The 22,627-nt window shown below is 49.3% G+C and overlaps 2 protein-coding genes across 3 annotated transcripts in view; both read left to right on the top strand.

Annotated features, from left to right (window-relative positions):
* The window catches only part of HOXB3 (homeobox B3), a 55,638-nt gene that overhangs the window by 20,250 nt on the left and 12,761 nt on the right, over positions 1–22,627 (top strand). Inside the window, exons 2-3 of one of the 2 annotated variants that reach the window (XM_065039736.1) lie at positions 12,028–15,777; positions 20,737–20,813. The gene's annotated coding sequence lies outside the window, so the exon portion shown is untranslated. Of the gene's footprint in view, positions 1–12,027; positions 15,778–19,919; positions 20,814–22,627 lie in introns of those variants that run through there. The other variant, XM_065039737.1, reaches the window with a different exon arrangement.
* HOXB4 (homeobox B4) lies at positions 6,486–10,484 on the top strand. The gene is made up of 3 exons (XM_013368944.3): positions 6,486–7,702; positions 7,811–8,237; positions 9,002–10,484. The coding sequence occupies exons 1-3, from the start codon at positions 7,589–7,591 to the stop codon at positions 9,316–9,318; spliced, it is 858 nt and encodes a 285-aa protein (XP_013224398.3). The 5' UTR covers positions 6,486–7,588; the 3' UTR covers positions 9,319–10,484.

The raw sequence follows: 22,627 nt of genomic DNA, 5'->3' as shown, positions 1-22,627 counted from the left end.
TGTAAATGACTCCTGGCTCCACACACACACCGTGACCTCCCCCGAAGGGAAGGGTTTGGAAGGAAACCAGCCCTTTCCCTCCAGCTCCTCAAGCCCCTTTCCCTCCCCCACAGCTGAATTTCAGGCTGAGAAATTGCTCTTTCTTTCCCTCAGCCCCAACCCCTTCCTTTTTTTCTTCTATTTCCCCCCCCTATTTTTTACTATACGTCCAACCTGAAGGGAAGGAGCTGACGGGATTATTTTAAATCCTCTTGATAAAGGTCCCTCCTCAATTAGGGAACCCGAAAAGGACTTTTTATGAGGTTTAGCTCCTCCTCCGGGGTTCTCTTTCCACCCTAGAACGGATTTCAGAATGAAATTTTCTTTCAGAACGTGGCTATTTCGGTGCCTGGACTGATTTTTCCCATTCTTTCCTCTCCTAAGGTTAAACAAATGATATTTGGAAGGAGGTTGATAACTTAACTCGAGAGGTGTCCACCCTGCGTAGTTTTTCCGTGTACTGTTTCCCTAAATAGCTTTAAAAAGAAACTATTTTGACAGCGAGCGTTGAAAGAATCCGACTAGTACGAGGCTTTTTTCCACTTTGATTTATCTCTTTTTAACATGTGTATGTGTGTGTGTGTATATATACACATATAGATATATATATATATCCTTCAAGTCAAAACAAATTACAGCGCTGGGATTTTGTGTAAAGGACATTCGCTCGGTGACAAATCCGGGCTCTGTTTATACAGGGAGAGTCTGCAAAATGGGGAGGGGGGGAGCGGAATTTGGGCTGAATTGGGGCTGGAGCGGGGGGAGCCCCGGGCAGGGGACGCGGTGCAGGCGCCGGGGCTGTAACGTCCCCGAGCAGCCAGCAGAGCCCGCCTGAGACCAAGTTCACGGACAGCGGGGCCGGGCCGGGCCGGGCCGGGCTGGAGCGGGACCGGCCGCCCCCGGGATCCCCGGGCTCGGTTCCCCCCGCGGGTTCCCCCCCCCGGGCTCCGGCCGCCGCGCTGCTCGTTCCGAGCTCCGGTGCTGTGGGGAGAATCACAGGAACATCGAATCATAAAAACATCTCCCTCTTTATCCCCCCAAAAAGGAGAAAAAACAACAGAAAACAAAAAATCCCACAACAACCAAACCAAGCCAGCTAATTAGAGCAGTCAACAACACATCTAGGTGAAATCCCAAATAAAATATCGCAGTGATTTAAGGTGTGTTTCTTTTTTCTCTCTTATATTTTCAATTATAAAAGTAGGGGGAAGGAAAAGCGAAAAATAAAATGGTCTACGACAGCAGTGGGTGAGCTGGGGATAAACATCTAATGTTTGCAAAGCTCTGATTTTGTAGTTCTCCCCTAGGAAAAAAAAAGTCACTAAGAAATGTCCAGCTTATTTTTTTTCTTTTCTTTTTAATCAAAATAAATAAAATGGGAAATCAGCGTCGCATGAATTTCTAGAGACGTAGACAGTAACTCTGGTCTTGGGGGGCTTGTTAATACAGCATTATAGCTCGAGGGGTCAAAAAGTTGAGGGTCAAAAGTTTAGGCTGTGCGTGACTCAGTCCTGTGTATAACCCTGATAGACTGATGTCAGGGTGGAGAAAAGGGGAGAGGGAGAAAGGGGGGAGCGAGGTGGGAGGAAGAGGCTCCGCTCCCGGCAGCCATGGGAGAGACCAGACGAGGTGGGAGCGACCCGGGGGGGGGAAACAGGGCGAGGGGGGGGGGGGTCGGTACCAAAGAACCTGCATTGATTCGGGGCTCCCGCGAGGAAACGTCGAGCAACTGCGTGGTGTTTGTCTAAGATAACCCCTGCAATGCTGTTTGGAGGCGAATTAGCAGAATATAGGGGGAAATGCATTTATTCAATCCAATTACGTGGAGGTCCCTCTAGGATATTAACGCGAGCAGTTAAGAAATAATTTTCGTTCCTGCGTCAGTTCTGTTTGGATAGGGTTTAAATTATACCCAAAGAAAAGGGCTGACACGGTGGGTGGAAATGTGTTGTAACATCTTCCCTTGGAAAGTCCCTTGGAGAGGTTCCTGTCTCCCACTCGCTATGAGGGCAAATACCCATCCAAAAATATACAAGAATTACACGAAATAACGTTCATTATTTAATCTCCGCATTTCTACTTTAACCCAAGGAAACCTAGAATAATGATCTATGTGCAAAACGAACGGACTGGTGGCTTTACAAAACTCAATGTGTGTATTTAAAGGCTCTTTTAAGCGCCCGTTTCGTGGCTCGGACGGGTCGCAGTTATTTTTGTTTTGCAGCACGCTTTCCGTCAGAATTGGAATGAAATGTTTTCTATCCCTTGCTTGAAATGTGACTCCACTCTGGTCATTGCAACAGTTTAATGAACTGATGTAATAAATATTTCCCTTGGCATTTCAAAGTTATTTCTACACTGCCAGACTTTGAACCCTCCAAACTCTAAATATTAGTTGCACTGGGACCGGGGTAGATCTTTCGAATGGCTTCTTAAGCAAACAGTCGTAACAAGGCAAACTTTTCTGGGGGAAAAAAAGCCCTGCAAAATTGCCCTTTCCCCCCCCCCCCTCGGCTTTTAAATATTTTGAGTGACTAAATACTTATAACAAGGGTCATTTTTCTTGGAAGAGAAAGAGAGAATATTAGAGCCCTGGGAAAGGCATTCTGGAAAATCCATTTGCTTTCCCGATGCGGATATATTCATGGAGTAGGTGAAATTCAAGAGAACGTAAAGCGTTTTGTTTCGCGTGATAAGGCTCGGGTTTAATTAATTGCCATGAATTTGCTTGGTATTTATAAAATATCACTATATAAGGGCTACCGTTTAGTTGTAACTTGGGTGATCCATCTCTTCGCCCTTGTAATTACTATACTTATCTCTCTAGAACAGTCATTTCTACTCCAGGTTTATAGAACAGGTAATGGATAATAAAGGCCATTTGTTTTCGGGATATTAAAACAAGAAGGTATAATTTCACGGCAATAAAAAAAAAATAAGATAGAAAAAAAACCACCTCCCAACTTTCCTTATAATATTCACTCCTACAGCAGAACGTTTAACTTTCAATTTAGGGACGCGAGGCTGCGTGTTCGTGTGAAGTGCGTTCATTTGGAGGGGTGAGGGAGGGAGGGCAGAGGGAGGAAATTAAAGGTATCATTTCCAAGGCTATTTCTAATTCATCTCCCTCTCTCGGGGCGGACTCGGCGCGGCCCGGGCTCAGCGTCCCGCAGCACCAGCCGAGCGCTGCGAGCACCGTTCGGGGTGGGTTTCCCTTCTTTTTCTTTTCCCTACCTGACAATCAATGGAATGAGCTTTTTAATCCCGTTTTTCTTCCCCAAATGAGCTGTTTCTCGGGGTTGGCGGTGGCAAGGTGGGGCGGCAGGGATGCTGCCCGGCCAGCGCTCCCTGCATCGAGGGCTTGAGGTGAAAGTCTGATTTTTTTTCATCCATGAGAAATGGAAAGGACACCCAAGGCTGGCAGGGAAGCCACGCAAGGCTTAAACCTTCCTTTCCCCGTTGCAAAACAGGTGTGGGCTGGTTTCCACCCTCGATACATTTACACAACTCAGATGCAACCGAGGGGCTGGTTGCTCCTTATTAAACGTTCTCCCCTAGAGAAGCATCTCAGGCTTCCAGCGCTCCCCGTTTGCTGGGGGGGGGGAGGGGGGTGGAATTCCCAGTTTAATACACAAACCCGAAAGGTTTGCTCTTCAGAAAGGGAAAAAAATCAAGTCAAATCCCCCTCCCCATTGCTGGCAAACTCCAGAGCGAGATCCCTGGAGGAGGTTGGGGAATATACCCGGGGCGGCGGGGGGTGTGAGAAATAAAAAGCAAGCGCGGAGCGGGGCTGGGGGGCGCGGAGCGGGGCTGGGGGGGCGCGGAGCGGCGCGGGGTGAAGCGCGGGTCAGCGCGGCTCTCGGCGGCCGCCGCGCTGCGGACACGCCTCGCTGTTTAACAAAGACTGACAAACTATGAGATTAATACCAAAACTTGCGGGTTTCCCACCCCAAAATGCTCAGAGGGCCTCCTGGCGCTGCCAGGAGCAGTTCCGCTCGCCTGTAAGGACAATAGTGGTTTATACTGGGGGAGAGGGGGAGGGGGCACCACCAAACCCCACCAAAAAAAAAAAAAAGGAAGGAGAAGAAGAAGAAGAAGAGAGAGGGAAATTAGTGTTCTTATCGAGAAATAATCTCATTGAAAAAGCAACACGGGGGAGAGAGAGAGCAGAAGAGCCCAGGCGGGATTGGGGAGGGGGTGGTGGGCCGGGGGGGGGGTGGGGGGTGTTTAGGGGGTTTCTATAGGATTCTGCCTGCAAAACCTTACCAAGTTTTGAGGGAGCGCCCTGAACCCTCGGGGATTGCCTCGGGGAAGGGACCCACGTTTTGCCAAGGTAGGTACGGCTGGCGGGGTTACACCTGGGCGGGGGGGGCAACCCTCGCTTCAGGCCCCCTTATTTGGGGCGACCAAAACGGCGCTGAGCACCAGGAGCGGCTCAACAGCCCCCGCTGCGCTGGCAGGTGCCTTTGGGGGATTTTGGGGCGGGTTGGGGGCTCCCCCGACCTCCCCTGGCTGGGAGAAGCAGAGGCTGGGGGATGCGGGGAACCCCCCCTTCCTCCCCATTGAGGTCGCTTTGAAATGGAAAAAAGCCCGAGTGAAATTTGCGGTGAGAAACTTCCGCGGCGTGGGGCGGTTTCCCAGCGCGGGGGAGAAAGGTGTGCGGGGGGGCAGCGAGGGGCTGCCTTTAATTTGGACTCAGAGAGATTTCTTGGAGGTGTGTGGGGGGAAGAATTCTGGTAAACGCTAGGGGTGCTGGTTTGCTGGCTCCAAACCCCGTGTGCCTTTGGGTAGGAAAATTAAAACCGATTTTTTTTTTTTAAAGGATGTGGGAGGGGGTTAAAAATACAGAATAGGCCTAGTTATTCTCATGCAGGCTCCTGTCCTCAGTTAGGAGATCGCTACGGTACCGTCTGCGAGGAAATACAATAAAATAAATCAGATATGGGCTTGGAAAGGAGGAATAAAATTTAAGAGAGAGAGAGAGAAAAAAAAAGGGGGGAAGAGCTCTAATGGGATTGGTTGTGTAGAATTATTTTATAGCATTTACCTACACGTTGTACAAGCAGATTTGATTTGACTTGTTACTTTCACGGCAGGTTTTAGAGGGGAAGGTCAATTGTAGAGCTGCCGTTCGCTGCCCGAGCGCGGGCGCTGCGGGGGGAGCCGCTGCCACGGCCGGAGCGCGGCGGCGTTGGCTCCGCTGTTCTCAAACCTGGGGCTCGTTCGGGCTTGTCAAATGCTTCGGGGCGTTTGGGTTTGTGTATTAAAATATAGGTTCGTTTTTCTGCTTACCTGGGGATCATACGTTTTATCAGGAAAAGCGACTATTCACCTGAAAAATCTCGGGGCATCGTGTGTCCGGGAAAACTACGGGACACGAATTCTTGGTCGTAACTATTTTCGGCAGAAAAAAAAAATGCAGGAGTTTGTGAAATATATTTAAGATGCTTTCCCAGGAATTTTAATGTAGGGGAAATGCAGTTTTTCCCCGGTCGCTTGTCTGCTGTGGCATTTAAATGCAATTAATTCGAGAAACACTTGACCAAAAATGTTCTGTCTTTTGAAATACAAAAATAAGGGGAGGGGGGGAAAGGATGAGAGGATGCTCTACTTTTAATCTCTTGGGCAACTGTAATTTTAAACGAAATCTCAACATGATGCTACCCTCATTAGTTCCGAATGAAGGTTCATTACCTAGACAGTATGAATATTTTATTGCTTTATATCCCTTTTTCGGAAATGAAACGCCTTTGATCTTTTTCTCGGGTTGTAAAAAGAATTGCCTGTCATTAAAAAAAAAACCTGTCGTCCCATCTGCCTTTACATTCTGTATTTCTTTTCATCTGCTCCTTCCTTTTTTTTTCTCTCTCTCTCTTTTCATTTGTTTTTTTTCGCGCACACACACGTATCAACTCAAACCTCGGTTCGTATCAACTCAAACCTTGGTTTGTATCAACGCAAACCTCGGTTCGTATCAACTCAAACCTCGGTTCGTATAAACTCAGACCTTGGTTGACCTCCAAGAACGAAAAATGGATGAAATCTCGGCGCTGCGTATCAGGGAATAATTAGGAGGGTTTCGGGGTGGAGGGGGACGGAGTGATGGCGTTTTGCTTTTAAACGGCGATTATTTGGATTCGGGTCTCGTTGTGCGTCTGTATTTCTATATTCAGCTCAGAACGCGGTAATTTTTTAGCACAGCGGTAAACTGATGTATAAGCTACGGAGGAGAAGAGAGTAAGATTGTAATTGTTCCAATCTCGTATCATATATTCGGTTACTGAATTAGTGCTTTCATTGTCTTTCCTCTGAAGAGTTAATATTTTAACCATCTTTAGATATATTCTTGATCTCTTGAGTCACAAAACTTTGCCCCCCTGCCCCAGAAGATAATTATGGCAATAGGCGGAGATCTGTGACCAAGGAGGATGCATCTGTCTTCTATATGTACCCTGTAGATCCGAATTTGTGTAAAGGAAGTTGGGTCACAAATTCGTATCTAGGGGAATATGTAGTTGACACAAACACTACAGGTCACAATCCCAGAAGGCATTAAAAATACCCCCCCCAAAAAAAGCCATCCACACCCCTAGAACCCTAAATAAAACAGTGAAAACAAGGTCTTAACCAGAAACCCGTTTTATAGCCGAAAAGAAATACTTTGGATTTGACCTTAGCTCAACTCCAGCGCTCCTGCGATAAACTTTATCATCATTTCGAGATAAAATCTGAGCTGCGAAGCTGGGGGAGGTCAGGGGCGTTATTACTGCGGTTTGAGAGCCAGGAACCCTCTATTGCTTTAGTTTGTGTAATCTCAACACTGACACCGAAAAAAAGGAAGAAATATCGCTTTCTTTCCTGCCGCTTGTGAGGAGTTTATTGCGCGTTTCAGATTTAAACGCGAATTTGAGGAATTAGGGGTGGCTTTTGAAAGGCTGCTGGTTCGCTCTGGCTTTTAAAGCGTCTTTATTACAAGAAGGGCGAGGCGAAGATGCATTAGGACTCGGGCTAATTCGCTTTTGTAATTGTTCATCAAGTCCCTGATTTCTTGCTCGGAGGACGGGCTCCCTTCTTTTCCATCGGTGCGTGGGAAACCAGTCAATCTCAGAGCACAGCTAAATGTGATTTAGGAGACCGGGTACCCCGAATTAGCTGATGAATTTCTTATCGATCCCAAACAAGCCCTATTCATCTCTGCCAGGCTCGGGGCGCAATGTCCCTTCCCGTATCACCTTAGCGCGGAATGAGATGCAGCCGCCACCCGGAGGGACCGCCATGGATCATGTGCTGAAAAAAACCTGAAAAATCATTTTTACACTGGATTTTTTTTTTTTCCTTTGGACCGGGGGGGGCGATATTTTTATTTCTTTCCCGCCCTCCTTCTCCCGGTTCCCTCCCGCCCCGAGCCAGGACACACCCCCAGGGGTGTGGGCCGGGGGGGCCGGTTCTCGCCCGCGGGCGCTGCGCAGCCTGGGGCCGGTGGGGCCGGCGGGGCCGGGGCGGCCGGAGGGGCCGGAGGGGAGCGGGCGCCCCCGCCGCCTCCCCGGGGATGCTCGGGGCCTCGGGAGAACCCGGGCTGGGCAGATTTCCTTATCCGGGGCTCGCAGGGCACCTCGCCATTGGCCCGCGCTGTCACATGGACTCCAACTTTGTTCACTTGACAGTAAGTAGGAGGGTTTCACGAAACAGGAAAACGAGTAAAGGGGGGGGACAGGAATAAATTTTAGGAGAGAGATACATATATTTTTTTTTTCGTGTGTGCAATTCTAAGAAATTAATGGCCATGAGCTCGTTTTTGATCAACTCCAACTATGTGGACCCCAAGTTCCCACCCTGTGAAGAGTATTCCCACAGCGATTACCTTCCCAATCACTCGCCGGAATATTACAGCAGCCAGAGGCGAGAGAGCACTTTCCAGCATGAAGCGATGTACCCGCCGCGGTCAGCCTGCAAGGAGCAGCTCTACGCGTCCTGCCCGAGCTCCGGCCACCCAGCAGCGGTGTTGTCCCCCCGGGGTCATGTCCATCCTCCGGCCGCACTGCACAGCCGCCTCTCGGAGCCGCAGCCGCCCTGCGAGCCGGGCACCCCCAGCCCGCCACCCTCCTGTAGCCAAAACTCTCTGAACCAAAGCCCTGCCAGTTCCTCTTGCAAAGAGCCGGTAGTTTACCCCTGGATGAAAAAAGTCCATGTAAGCACGGGTAAGTGAACTAAAGTGGCTTTGCTTTATACTAAGTAGCACCTCAAAGTCTTGTAGAAATCTTATTGCACCGGTTGTAAAATAACCATTCGTGGAGATTTACGATCGCCTGTTTGCAGAGCGGTATAATTACATCCTCCATAAATTTTTATTGCTCTGCTTGGCCATGTGCCTTTGAAGTCTCTGTTACCATCCTCCTCCAATTTCTTGCAGGCTACTTTTTTATGGCTGTTGAATCTTCATAAGTTAAGTTTTATGTTTTTGTAATTTGTATTTAAGTGGCGGGTTGAGTAAACTTTTACTATTTTCCCTCCCCCATCTTTTTTTTTTTGGTGCGTGTGTGATATTTAATAAAAAGGAGTGTCTGTGTTTGCCTGTTTGCATGTGTGTAGGGGGAACTTTAAAGATTTGGGGATAACAGAGTTATGCTCGGGCAGAGGTGTGTGTATAAATGGATATATACACACGTAGAGGGCATGGAAAATGTGTCTAGGGGACCTTATAAAAACGTTTAGACAGGAATACACGTCAAGCAACGAGGATGGAGGTGGAGATTTGGAGACAGGTTCTGGGTGTATTTTTAGAAGGTTTGCGGTGTGGCTTTTTGAGTATATCCCCCCACCAAAAGAATGTGTGATGTTTTTTGTGGGGGAAAGGACCCATTAAAGGAACCGCTCAGTAATTCTTCTGCTCTTTTTTTTTTTCCTCCTCCTTTTTTTTTTTTTTTTTCTCCCATTTTCTTTTTCCTCCTTTGTGTTTGTTCAGTAAACCCCAATTACTCCGGAGGGGAACCGAAACGCTCCCGCACAGCCTACACCAGGCAGCAAGTCCTGGAGCTGGAGAAGGAGTTTCACTATAACCGCTATCTCACCCGGAGGCGCAGGGTCGAGATCGCCCACTCCCTCTGCCTCTCCGAGCGCCAGATCAAAATCTGGTTCCAGAACAGGAGGATGAAATGGAAAAAAGATCACAAGTTACCCAATACCAAGATAAGGTCTAACTCTTCCAGCTCCTCGGCCAGCCTGCAGATCCCACAAGGAGGATCCCAAACCCGATCCCATGGACCAGCCAGCAGCCTATAACTGTTCCTTGGGTGCATGGATGGATGGATGGACGGACGGATGGACGGATGGATGGAAAGTGCGTGGCTGTGGGTGTGAGTTTGTGTGTGTGTGTGTAGGGAACACATGATATTTTTTTGTTGTTGTTAGTGCTCCAAGAAGCGAGGGAAGGAGGGCTGCTCTTTATTTATAGGGGGAACAGAGGGAGACTCAGCTGCAACAAAGCCGAGCTGCGCCGTTGTGCCTCTTCCATTAGAAGAAGGCTGCAGATAGTCGTGTTCAGATTTGGCTAAGATGGATCCTTGTTTCATCTTTAATCACGCCAAGCTCTGCCCCATTTGTCATGTTTACTCTCCCGTACAAAGGATGGACCTTATGTCTGCTATTACCTCGACAACCAGCGCTCACTTTAATAAATGAGGCTCAGTTTCTTGAAGACGAACTGGATTTTCACCCCCACCTTTTTTTGTTGTTGTTGTTTTTAATTTCCCCCCTCCTCTTTTTATTTTCTTGACTACAAACGGGAAGTTTATGCCCCACCATCCCAAAGACGCGACGGTTCTAGCACAGTCCTACGATGGAGAAAAAACCCAACCCAACCAAACCAAACAACAAAGAAAGACCCAACCAACACAACCAAAATGCCCCCGAGCACGGAGCGTGGGGAGCGGGGGCTCTCGGGCGCTGCGCTGGTCGTGCTGGGGGGGGGAAGTGGAGACAACCCCTTGGTGGGGGCGGAAAGAAAGGAAAATTAGGTCTAGTGAGTGGTGGACAAAGAAAGCGAGAGGATGGAGAGTGATGTAGGAACCCCCCGGCTTTGTTTTTTTGAGTCCAGCAGGTTTAATTGCGAGTCTGGGAAAAGGGTTGGGAGGGAAAGGGGAACGAAGGGGTTTAGATTAGAAACTGGGTGAGGAACACCTGAATGCACCGAGCCGGGGGGGGCGGGCCGGGGGGGTCGGGAAGCTCCTCTCCCGCTGCCCAGCCCAGGTTTGTATCCACAATGTGAACTGCGGGCGGGGGGAGCCCGGGTTGAGCGGGGGTTCAGTCAGGGCCCCCCGAACCCTCCCGGCCCGGCCGCCCCCTCCCTTTGTCCTTCGTGCTGCCCAGGATACCTGTAAATAGCAGAGAAAAGGAACAAAACAACCAACAAAAAAAGCGCAATTGGAAATAAATTTTTTCATTGTGAATCTGGCCCTGTGTGGTTTTTTTGGGAGGCGGGTGTTGTCTTTTTGTTCCGATGAGCAAAAAATATCTATTTGAAAGAAATTAATGAAACAGCACGTTTCTTTTTTACCAGGGATTTCTGTTGTCAATGGCACAGCCTCAAGTCCCTAATGAAAACAAAAGATGTTTGACTATAGGGTATATCAGCCTTAAGTACTGCTAAGCCTTACATATTATGATTTATTTGTTCTAAGCATATATTAATATGCTCTTCCCAAACTGGTCTCAGACAAACCAGAGGTAGTCATTAGCGCCTTGCTTTGAGTAAGGAATGGATGGAACGTTGTATTTCTCTAGAGACACTTTTCGATTGAAAAAAAGACAAAAATCTCCTTCTCCAAGGTAGTTAATGCATTAATGAGTCTAATTTTTGCACAGATGTTTCTCGGTGTTTGCAGGTTTTCTGTGTATTTTTATATTACAAAGGAGCTGGCTCCTGCGATAGCTCATAGCCTGACAAGCAAATAGATAATCAAGAAGACAAATGGCTTCTTTTGTGAGCCGCAGCTCTTGTATTAATTTTCATTTTCTTTCTCATAGAAAGTATCGAAAATACTGTTCAGGACGAAATAGCATTCCAGTTCCAAGTTACAAATGTACATAAAGAAAGACTATTGTGAGCAGGGGGTCCGCGGGGGGAGGAAACCTCCGCACCCGCCGAAGAAAATCATCATTTAAAACAAAAAGGCTTTTGCTTATTTGTTCAATGTCCACGGAATTCTCCGAGACCCCCCAGCAGGACCGAAATATCCCCCTGCACTATCCAGAAACAAAGACAGGGCTGGAAATACTTCAAGCCGGGGTGTGTTTCTGTGTTATCCCCGCAGTTGTATTAAAGTCACCGCAGCACCACCTTGCAAATAAAGTGTCCCCCAAGTGTCCCTGCCCCCAGCTCACACGGCCATTAGATTTTTCTTTCCATTGACACTTTAATACTTTAAAATAATATTAATGTATCCCCATGGTACAGATCTGCTGCACGCCCTGATATAGAAGAAATGGATTTATGGATGTATTTTGGGTTAACTGTCGCCTTTTTAGGGGTAGCAACTGCAAGCGTTTAAAGTTTGGGGCGTTTTGTTGTTTTGCAGGGAGGGTGGCAAGGGCTGTATTTTATTGTAATGCCAGAGCTTGGGGTGTTTTGTTGTTGCATTTTATTTTGCTGTTTGTCTCTTTGATCTGCTGGGGTTGTAAAGAGGGTGTTATTTTCAGGATAGTCCTTCTAAGAATGGCAAAAAAAAAATCGTTCTTAAAAAAAATAAAAGGAAAAGAAAAAAGGCAAAAAGCAAAGCATATGCTTCCAGGAATGTGGGGTCTATAGAAGCAAATCAAAGCTGGAAAGTATGAATAGAATAGAAGGGGGAGAAAAGAAGATTTCTATAGGACCTAAAAGTTCACAGCCATTATAAGCAGACAGAAGCCAAGAAAAATGCGAGAATTATACAGAAAATCATTAATCACTTCTTTTCTTTAAATACTTATCCTTTTCCCATTGTTATTCAACAGCAAATCTCCGCAGACCGTCTGTTGGGAAAAAAGCACCCGGAGTACTACGAGAATCTTCAGGGGAAATGATAATATTAATAATAAAATCTGGATCGTAAAGGTGAAAGCTTTATTTTTGGGGGAGAAAAACCAAAAGCAAAGCCCCCCCAAGTCACCCCCTCCCCCAGACCTCTCACTTTGGAAGAAACCACCCAAAGCATGAGGGCCATCCCTGGGCCGCTGGAAAAGGATGTGGGAGCGAACCAGGTAACAGAGCTGCTCTCTTGGCATGCACTCCGGCTCGGGTTAGCGCTCCTTCCGCCAGAGCACTGGGGGAAAGCAAAAGAGAAGAGAAGCTTGCAAAGAAAAAAGGACAGAAAGAAAAACAAGACGTGAATTCTTGTGCGGGTTTTTCCTTCTGTTTTCTCGGTTTATCGTGAGCGAGGGGAGCGGGCAGAGAAAGTTTGCAGGCGGGTTTCTTGTGGCGAGAGGGGGTTTTTCCTCCTGGATTCGCGGCTGTGCGTGGCTGGGGCTCAGTCCTGGGGGCTGTGAGCGGGACCTCGGGCAGGGCGGGGGCCCGAGTTTGTGGATTCCCCCCTTTGCTTATTTTCTTTCTTTTTTTTTCCCCGAACAAGTTCTCCTGCCCGTGTCACAGTTCGGGAAGGGCTGGGTGGGGTGTCCCAAAGGGGGCAGAGCGCCGGGGTGCGGTTGTGCAGGGGTGCGGGTGTCCCAGGACTGTGGGTGTCCTGGGGGAGCTGGCGATGCGGGGTCCGCTGCCCCGTCCCGGGGGCGCTGCGGGAAAACGGTGGCGCAGGAACGGGGTGAAAATTGGGGAGACAAAACCCAGAGCTGGCAAGTCCGGCTCGGGGGATAGAGTTCACGCAGAGGACACGTTTTCTAGGCGATTAGCGGTGTATTACAGCCGGGGAGTGACCTCCAAACCCCTTGACCTCTCCGAGGCTGGACATGGTGCTGGGCAACAGCGAAACCGTGCGGGGTCCCGCCGGCCCTCCCCGCGGCCTCGGGCCGTGCGAGCGGAGAATCGGCTCCGAGAGGAAAAGGTGGGGGGAACAAGGGGTGCAGAAGGGATTTACAACTGGGTTTATTTCTACTTTATTACGGTTTAATCGTTCTGCTGCCGAGCACGGGGCCGGCAGGCGCTTTCTTCTCTGATTTCACATGGAAAGCTCCCGTTGTTTGCTTGTTTGTTCGCTTCTTTGTAAGAAAGGAGGGAAGGAGAGAGGCGCGGGGGTTCCTCAGGGCTTTGCCTCTGCAGAGCGGGCTGCTCGCTGTTTGCTCTACAAAAATAATTTGGGGAGACCAACGCCAACCCAAACCCCAAGCGAAGGAGCAAAGCCCCCAACCCGCCGGCTCTTCCCTCGTCCCGCGTCTCATCTCGCCTCTTATTTTCAGAAATTCCTTTGTTTCCGAGAGTCCCTCTCCATCTTCCCCCCCTCCCTGTCCTCCCCGCACCTCCTCCCACTTTGCCCCTGCCCACGGCGCTCTCAAAAGCCTCTCTGTGCCCAGCTGTTGGCGCGGAGCTGCGCGGAGCCGTGCGGAGTGGTGCGGGGGACCCCCCTGGCCGAGGGACGCTCGGGTGGACTCTCCCCGGTACCCCCTAACCGGGACCCCTACCCACCCCCTCGGCACCGATCCTGTCCGAGCTGCTGAACCCTTTTGTTTCCTTAGAGTCTAAAAGTTGGATTAAAAATCGGGCTTCGTGTGAGAAAAATAGCGTAACCCAGCATAAACGAGATGTAGTTATGAGAGAGAAGGGGTATACGGAAAGTAAAAATAAATATATCTCTGTATATCAGTCTATATTTGTATGGATGTGAGGCGGGGCTGGGGGCTCTGCCGGGTTTAGGGGGCCCGGGGGGGTCGTGCGGCCCCGGCCAGCGCTGCTCGCTGGAAAGGCGGCTCGGCCGGGCCAGCGGGTTGGGAGTTTCTCAGCACCAGTGACAGATTTATGATCCGCAATAAGAACGGCGTGTTTAAATCCGTAAATCAATCTCGCTTTCTCACTATATAAACGTTCATTTTATCTTTAGAAAGAAAACGGCTTTGATCACGGCACCTCGGAGGCGAAGCCGCTGTTTATGGCCGCGTTTCCGACCCTTTGAACTGGGGGCTTTAAGAAAAACACCGAAACGGGTTCTCCTTTTGCATGAGACAAACCCCAGAATGGCAGCGGAGGGGCAGGGGGGGTATGTGTCCCGTTTGCTGCCTGTGACGGCTCCGTTCCTTCTTTTATTGTTATTTTTAATTTGTATTTACTCGTCTCCATTCACAGGGACACTTCGGTTTATGACTAAGGAAAACAAAAAAGTTTAAAAAGAACTAGTGGTAGTAAAGCGAAAGTTGCGGCTTCTGAATTGACCTGAAGCTCCCATAAAAGGCCTCCCCGAAATTTCCTCCCCCGTGGGACCCACCCCCCCCAGCGAAGGGAGCCCCTTTTAATGGGATATTTCCCCCGCTTCCTCCCACACCTTCACCAAACGTCTCTTCCGACAACCGCTTCCACTCGATAAAATCGATTCAGATATCATCGAGGGCTTTTGAAAACCAAGCGCTTCCCCGCCCGCTCCATGCTGGCCGGGGGGAGCCCAGACCTCCCTAAGCTCGGCTTAAAGGGGGGCAGAACCCCGCTTTGAGACTTCATGGGTTTTTTACGTGTAACACGAGCTGTCTCCGGGTTGTACCCGCGAAGGGCGGGGGGGCATTTCAGGGCGCCGCTGCCCCAGGGGGACTGTGGGATGCTGGCACGTTGCGGGTGGGAGAGGCTTTGTCCTGGGGTCCCCCGCGCTCTGGGACACCCCGAGGTTGCTGCATTTTCTCGGGTGATGATTTCCCCCGTGGGTGTAGGGCCGCGCCTTGGCTGCTCCGCGGCCTTTCCCATCGCCTCCCTTTGTTGCGATGTTTTTTTCCCGAGATCCTTGTACTTGGCAGAGCTCTTCAGACTGAAAATCTGATTGTTTTTTAATGCAATAAGGGCTGGCCAAACAATAACAGCGGCAGGGAGAAAGGCCTGGAAGTGAGGCGAAGGGAGGGCCGAGTTGTTTAAAACCAGGGGTACAAAAATATTCTCAGCTGTTTTAGACTCTCAAACAGTTGTGCTATTCAGTACAAGATTATAATAAAATCTCAGTGCCAAGGGGGGGTGGGGGAAACAACAACAACAACAACAAAAGGAGGAAAAATGGACGCTGTAGCTTAGCTGAACCAAGGTCCAGCAAAGCCAACCTTCAGGAAAGGTTTAGAGAAGGGTTTAAATGCTCCCAGCTCCAGGCAGGAGAGAGGATGGGGAAATAAACCTCGAATCGTATGGAGGAGTGGGTGAGGTGGGTGCCCTGCGCACCCCCCGTGCCAGGCGGCCCTGGGCAGGGGCATCTCTGGCCAGCAAGAAAAGCTTCGTTCAGTTCGAAACTTCTTTAAAAAAATCCTGTTCCGGTGGAAGGTCACAGTGGTCCTTTGAGTATGAAACTGAGAGACCCCCTTCCCCCTTCCCCATCACGTGATTCATTAAATAATTAATGCAGAGGTTGCAGAATAGATATGTATTCGTCAGGAAAATCGCAGACATGGTCTCCTTGTGTCTGACGTGAAATTCAACTGTCCTTTAAAAAACAAGCCTATAGCTGAGGAAAAAAAAAGGAGAGAGAGAAAGAGCGAGAGGGAGAGAGAGAAAGTGGGGAGAGGAGGAGAGAGGAGAGGAGTCTGCAATAAAACAATTCTCAGGAACCACGAAGCCACGCCGAGGGCTGGATTATTGTAAGTAGCAGGGGCTTCCCAATTCCTAGCGTGTCTATATGTCCATGTAAATTTATTGTTTGTTATTAATGTTATTGTCGTAAAATGTGACAAATAGCCGTCTTCATTTCCTCCCATTTCTCTTCACATGGTGGTATGTGTGTTTATACCCATCGAGGCATTTCATTGATATTTTTAGGAATATTCCTCTCTCTCCCTCTCCTTCTCCTCGCAACCTTTTTTTTTTTCCCCTTCCCTCCTTTCTTGATTTATTACAATAAACATGTCAGCAGCAGTGCGGCTGCCATTGTGTGTGTGTTTGTGAGAGAGTTGTGTTGTTTATAGTGGTGTCCAAGATAAATCATTTCTCGAGTGAAAATGATGTGCAAGCGATGATATTTTAGAGCGAGGATCTCTCTCTACCCCACTCCCTGGAGTTGATTATTTCAGACGATTTACAGTAATAGATCAGCAGCTAATATGAAAGCTCTGTAGCTGGGGGTCTTAAATTACAGCATCTGTGATTACCAATTAAGGAAAGATTTGTATAAATTTGGTAAAGCGGGAACGCCTCGTTGGCATATGAACCTAGTAAAAGAGCACGACCTTAATATAAAAATTACAGCTCGGAGTCCTGCTTTGCAGCATCCCTTTATCAACGAGATCTCATTTTCTCCCCATCCCCGGCAGGACTCGCTGGAGAACAGGCACAGGTTGCGAGGCCGTTTCTGGAGATGCCCTATTTTAAACTAGACACAGATATCGGACTTAAAATTTTAAAAGAAAATGGAGTTTACAGCAAGAGGACTGGAAGGTGGCTCCTGTGAGGGGCACGGCTCCGGTCCAGGCAGGAAGGGGAGTTTGCCCATCCAAAGCAGAACAATGGGGAGCTGCGGGAACGGGGGCGCTGCCGGGGGCACCCCAGCAGAGGCGATTTGTCCCTATAACCACTGAGGACAGAAAGGGGGATCAAGTCCTTGCGGGGTGACTCGGTGTTTTTCTAGCAGGAAGGTAACTCTGGCTGGCTTTGAGCGCCCGGGTCTCTCTGAGGCTGCGACGGTGACGGACAGACAGACAGAGGAGAATGTTCTTATGATGAAAGTTGGAGAAGGTGCTCTGAGGAATTTATTCCTATTTAGGATCCCAGGCCTGTTATTTACCTGGGGAAAAGCAGAGCTACGAGGAGAAATAACACTGAAAACAGGCTGAAATAGTAGCAAGACCTGGCCAGCAGCTGTTACCTTTTTGGTGGATCCTATGTAAAACACAGCTGAGCTCTACCAGGGAAATCTCGGTCAGGACACTGAGGTTGGGCAGCGAAGCTGCAGCTCTGGGGCCGAGGTGTGTGTCCCAAAGTGGGGGCACCGGTACCTGCCCAGTGTCCCCCTCGGAGGATGGGGCGTCAGGAGTCACTGCCCTCCCCTGCCGCCCCCAAACTGGACCAAATTGGTCCTAACCCAGAGTGTTGAAAGGGAAGGAGGAAGTGGGAGATGGCGTTTTTAAATATTTTACAAGCTCCAACATGCGAGGAGTCAATAAAACTGACAACAGGAGCAAAGATTAAATGTTCGCACCGGATTCTCGGATGAGAATTTAGCGCTTTTCCCCCTTCCCTTCCCTGTCCTCCCTCCGCTCGCCAGCCAAGTCTCACACCGCCCGAGCGGGATATTTAACTCTGTCTGCTAGTGTAAACCTTTATGTAGCAAAATTAGAGCAACTCAGCGACTTTCATTAAATATTAAGAGAGATCCAGGGACGGTGACTGAGCCAGAAATACAGCATCATTCTCTGTCAAGCCCCGTATTAATTTAAGTTGTCGGCTTCAAATGGATGCAGACCCCCACCCCCCTTTATTTTATTCGGTGGTATTTGTTTTATTTTGTTGCATTCTTGTTTTTCCTTTCTGTCGGCTTGGGATGTTGAGCGTGAGAAATTGGCCCTTGGCGGGGGGCGGTTGCGGGCTCGGTGCGGGGGAGCCGCCCCGCAGCCCCCACCCTGGGCGGCAGCTCCCTTTAAATCAATACCGGGGCTTTATTTATCCCCGGTCCAGACGCCTTTGTGCGAGTGTCGTCCTTTAATAATCAGATGTCAGGAGGAGATGGGGTGGCCGAGGGCTGCCGGGTCGCTCTGGCCGAGCCTCCGTGCTGGGGACACTGCCCCGACCCCGGGGCTCCGGACCCCAAATATGACCCTGAGTAAGAGCCCCGGACACCCCATTAAGAAACTCAGAGCCAGAATAGATGCTCAGATCCTGGATAATAGCTCCGCATCTCCATTAGCATCCCGAGACCCAAGAGGACATCCCTTAACAGAAACAGGATCCCAAAACTCGGGAGAAGAGACTCAAACATTGGAGGGGACTCCAGAGCCAGGGTAGTAGCCAGAGCTGGGAGAGAACCCCAGAGCCCAGGTAGGGAGCGGGGCTGGGGCAGAGAGGGGCTTGGGTGATGCAGAACTTCACCAGGATCCGGGCTGGGAGGCACCGGCACCCCCGAAGCACCAGCTCGGTCCTTGTTCCTGCCCCAGATCCTCAGGGCTCTTCTCCTTCTACCCCTGTCAGCTCCATCGTCCTCAAAAACCCAAGTTTCTCCACCCTGCGGTTAACGGTGACCCGAGGGAAAGTGCTTCATCTCGGCCACAGCTTGGGAAGGAAAGTCCGGAGCAGAATCTTCTGCCCCGCGCATCCTCCGCGCATCCCCCGCGCAGTCCCGCCGCTCTCCACCGCCTCTGCCAGCGCAACAGCTTCTCCTCTCCCAGAGCCGCTAAATAGAACGAGCAAATCTCTCCTTACCATTTCTAAGCACTATTTATTTATTAACTCCTTGAAACGGAATTTTTCGATAAATCAGCTATTGTAACTTATAGTTACAAATGCCATAAATAACGTTCAAGAGGGGGGAGAAGATAATCAGCTATTTCAAGTAGCTCGAACAGGCGCTATTTCTTGAATTTCTGTGCAAGAAGCCTTTCCCCCTGTCTGTCATCTAGTCAGAAGTTCCCCGTCTATCCGAGCTGCAAATCCGTGTTTATCACAGTTCATCCCCAAAGAAATCTCCCTCCCTTCCCCTTTCGGCCACACGTACCCTCTCTCTTTGCCCAAAGAGGAAACTATTAACGTTGTAAATATGAGTCAACAGCACCTTAATTCATAATTTATTGCAGGCGGTAGGAGAGAGTTATTTAAGATCAAAGCATCACGGAGGGCGAGAGCTGCAGAAGCGTGGAGACCAGAGAGCGGAGCCGTGAAGGAGGATAAGGCGGAAACCCGCGGAGAGGCGCGGAGACAGGCGGGCAGGACGCGGCTTTACCTTCCCCCCCTGTTTTGAAGCGGCTCCAGCCGGAGCAAACCCGGTGTCAACCCCAGCCCGCCCCACTGCAGGCCCAGGAGCCGGTGCCAATTCTGCTGCTCCGTTTTCATATTTAAAAAGGAAAACGAACACGGGGCACAGGCAAGAGAGACAAAAGGGAAGAGCTCAGTCTCTTTTCAGTTAAATGGGCAAAAGTTTGGAAACGGTGACAGTTTTCTTTGAAGTTTTCTCCTTTTTTTTTTTTTTTGTCGGTAGGAGGGGAAAGGCGAAAGAAATAAAAGGCAATAACCACATTTCAACACTTCCCTGCGCGTAACCATCCCGGTTGAAAAGGGAGGTTATAAATCAGAGGCGATGGTGGAGATTTGACTCTTTTTTTTTTTCTTCTTTTTAGGCTAGATATGAGGGGAGGGGTTAAGGCGAAATCCCCACTCGTTGCTGTATCGTCTCCTTTTGATGTCCGACTCAATGCGAAATATATCAGGGCTTTATTGGCAGCGGTATCTAGAGGTCAGGAGAGAAGCCTGAAAAACTCCGGGTCAAATTCTCTCTGAGCATGTCCCGGTGAAATGAGCAGGGAAAGGCCGGCGGTGGGCTCGGGAGCTGGGGGGCGGATGGGCAGAGGGTCCGACCCCCCCTCCCCACACCCCGAACCTCCGATCCCACCGCCTCGGGGGCTCCGGTACCACCCAGCCCGTCACCTGCCGCCGGGTCCAGGCTCCGGCCGCTCGCACTGGGTGATAGGGGTTTGCTGACCTACCCCGGGGTGAGAGAAGGGATTTTGTCCCCTCCACCCCCCCCCCCCCCCGCCTTCCCTCTGTTTTTTGGGGGCCGGCGGCGTCTCCCTTTCCCCTGCACCCAGGTCCAGGTTTCCTCTCCCCTCACTCAGGTCAGTTCCAACAAAGCCGAGTCTAAAAATAACTTCCAGGATCTGGCTTGTTGCTCCTGGTACCTCTCTGTGTTTCAAACGTGAGAGACCAAAATATTCCCTGGAAAAGGGCAAGATTTAATGACAGGGTATTTATCCGAGGCTACTGGGAAGGGTGGAGTTGAAAGGAAGAAAGAAAAGCCGTGGGTTTCTCATAAGTTTTATTTCCCCCCATCTTTCTCTCCTTCTTTCTTTCATTCCTTCGTTTTTTCCCCTTTCCCCGGACGAGACATATGGAATCAATTTTGCATCCTGACATTGAAGGCCGGCCAATTCCTACTGGCTCTAAAAGCCAGAATCCATTTGGTTCCCTTCTCTCCAGCACCCCTTGTCACTCAGTATTATAACCGTCTTGCAACATTTTAAGTCTTTATAAAGAGAAACAGCTTTCCAGATAGATACCAAGGATTCGGGAATGGGGGAGGTTTTTTAGGGCTTTTTGTTTTGTTTTTGAAGGGGAATGTGCGCGCAACCCCCCCCTCCCGACACCCCCATCACATCTCCCCCTGCTCGCCATCTCTTTGCAAAGGGGGCCGCATCCTTGCAACACTTTAAGCTGTTTTGGAAGAGTTTCTTTTATTCTCCACGTCAAGTCGGTTCCGTTTGAATCGAGCGAGTCCCAAAAAACAATCAAAGCATCTTTGGGGACAAAAAAAAAAACCCACAAAAAAAACGAGAAAGCTGTCAGCAAGATCCACCGGGGTGCAATAAAGTAGTTTCTTCTCCTTAATTTGCCTGCTCCAGTTGCGAATTCACACCACCCCGATCCGGCTTCGCTCCTTCTTCTTCTTCTTGAAATCCTGGGTCGGACAGTATCGCAGGTAAGAAGTTAAATAAATCAAAGCATGATGCAGCTCTGCCTTTTGTACCTCCTCAGCTCCAGCGCTGTGAGATATAATGAATTGCTCCGAAAACTTTGACAGGCTTGTTCCCCGGTCCCCGTGAGCTGTAGCTGGTTTAGTCCTGGTTACAAATTAAGAGAGATGCCTCGGGAGCAGGATCGGGGAAGCTGAAGCCGAGCAAAAATCCTCTCGAAGGGTCCCTAACCGAGCGCTACTGCAAAGCGCCGCTTCCCGGGTGCGTGTTCCCCGCGAGGTTTGTCTGGGACACATTTGGTAAAGGTTTAGCACCTCTCTCGTGTTTGAAAAAGCAACTACAAAAGCCCATTGGAAAAGCGGGGTGTTAATCTGAAGAATGTATGTGATGGTGATTTATGACCCTACAAAGTTTTTTGTTTACTTGAAGCAGACCTTAATTACAAAAGCTTCTTTAAAAAAAAAAAAGAAAGAAAGAAAGAAAAAAGGATTTCCCATGCTCAGTGCCTGTCCATAGCGGGTTTTCCCTCCCCAGGTCTGGGTGTAGTGGCCAGATGTGACTAATGAACATCTGGTTAGTTGAGCTGCTGTTTCTTTTAGGCGGTCGAAATGGGTAAGACTGAGACTCTGAACCGTCCAGCATGGGAGCGGGGGCTACTGGGGGAGCCCCAAAATATCGGGCTTTTCAAAAGATTCAAGGTTTGTTTGGGTGGGGGGGGAGATGTCCTCGAAAATGGGTCATTTGGCTCAACTGGAGTTTCTGGGATGGCCGGGAGGGCGAGATTTCGCGGGGGAATATCGGGTGCGTTATTTGCTGTGGACTTGTGCTGTTCATTTCTGGGTCAAAAAACCCACAATCCCCTCCCCCGTGACGGCCCGATGGGTGTTTTAAGAGACAGGAAAAACGTTTGTATGGAGGAAAAAAAAAAAACCTCAGAGAAATCTAATTAAACCTGTAAAGTTTATATATATATATATATGTGTATATATATATATGTATATATTTGTGCTCTCTGTCCTCCTTTTGTTCCTTTCCTTTTAGAGCGAGATAATAACTCAGTCCCCGGGACAAGCTGCCAGTTCTAAAAATGTCTTTATACATTGTGAAACTGGAAAAGTTTTGACTCAGTGACCAATATTTCCTGAGGCGAACGGGTATATTGGCAGGAGCAGGAGCTCGGATACACAAGCGTCTGGCTTGTTCTTTTATATATATATATTTTTTTTTCCTTTTCTTTTTCTTTTTTTCCCTGAAAATTGCTTTGCATTAAATTTCCTCAGCTTCAGAATTATCTTTACTCGCCTCCAGCTACACTCGAAATTTTTTACCAAGCGCTTGATGTGTTGGCGAATGAAATCTGAGAAGAAACCGCAGGCCCTAAGTGGCCGTAATTTAATTGATTTTATCATAAATCATCAACTTCATGAAGACCCAAAGTTTTCATTGAAGTAAATTGATATTAATGGACACTTTCTGAAATCTAACCGTATAGATCTATATGATGGTGTTGCTCCCACTTCTGCTCTTTTGGGACAGGAGATTTTAGGGAGGGATTTTTCCACCTTTCTGGTTTTCGTTTCTCCCACTCTCCCTTTTGATTCCTCTCTCTCTTCCCCCCCATCGTGGGGACGCTGAGCCCTGGGGTGGGGGGCGGATCTGGGAGCTCGGCTCCTCTTCGTGGGTCAATCCAGGAGCACCGAGATGAGGCTTTTTGGGGTGGATGAGCACTGGATAGTTGGGTTTCCCAGCTCTTGCGTGTGGAGGCGGTGGGGAGGGATATTTCTGGGGAGAACACGCGTGTTGCAGCGCGGAGCGTCCC

The sequence above is a fragment of the Columba livia genome, chromosome 23, assembly GCF_036013475.1.
Source record: "Columba livia isolate bColLiv1 breed racing homer chromosome 23, bColLiv1.pat.W.v2, whole genome shotgun sequence".
Classification (NCBI taxonomy): Eukaryota; Metazoa; Chordata; class Aves; order Columbiformes; family Columbidae; genus Columba; species Columba livia.
This window is presented reverse-complemented; position numbering and strand designations above follow the sequence as displayed.

Coding starts and splice junctions, on each gene's coding strand:
- HOXB4 (XM_013368944.3), top strand. CDS start 7,589: ATGCTCGGGGCCTCGGGAGAACCCGGGCTGGGCAGATTTCCTTATCCG. Junction 7,703..7,810: donor CCAACTTTGTTCACTTGACA/GTAAGTAGGAGG, acceptor TGCAATTCTAAG/AAATTAATGGCCATGAGCTC. Junction 8,238..9,001: donor AAAAGTCCATGTAAGCACGG/GTAAGTGAACTA, acceptor GTGTTTGTTCAG/TAAACCCCAATTACTCCGGA.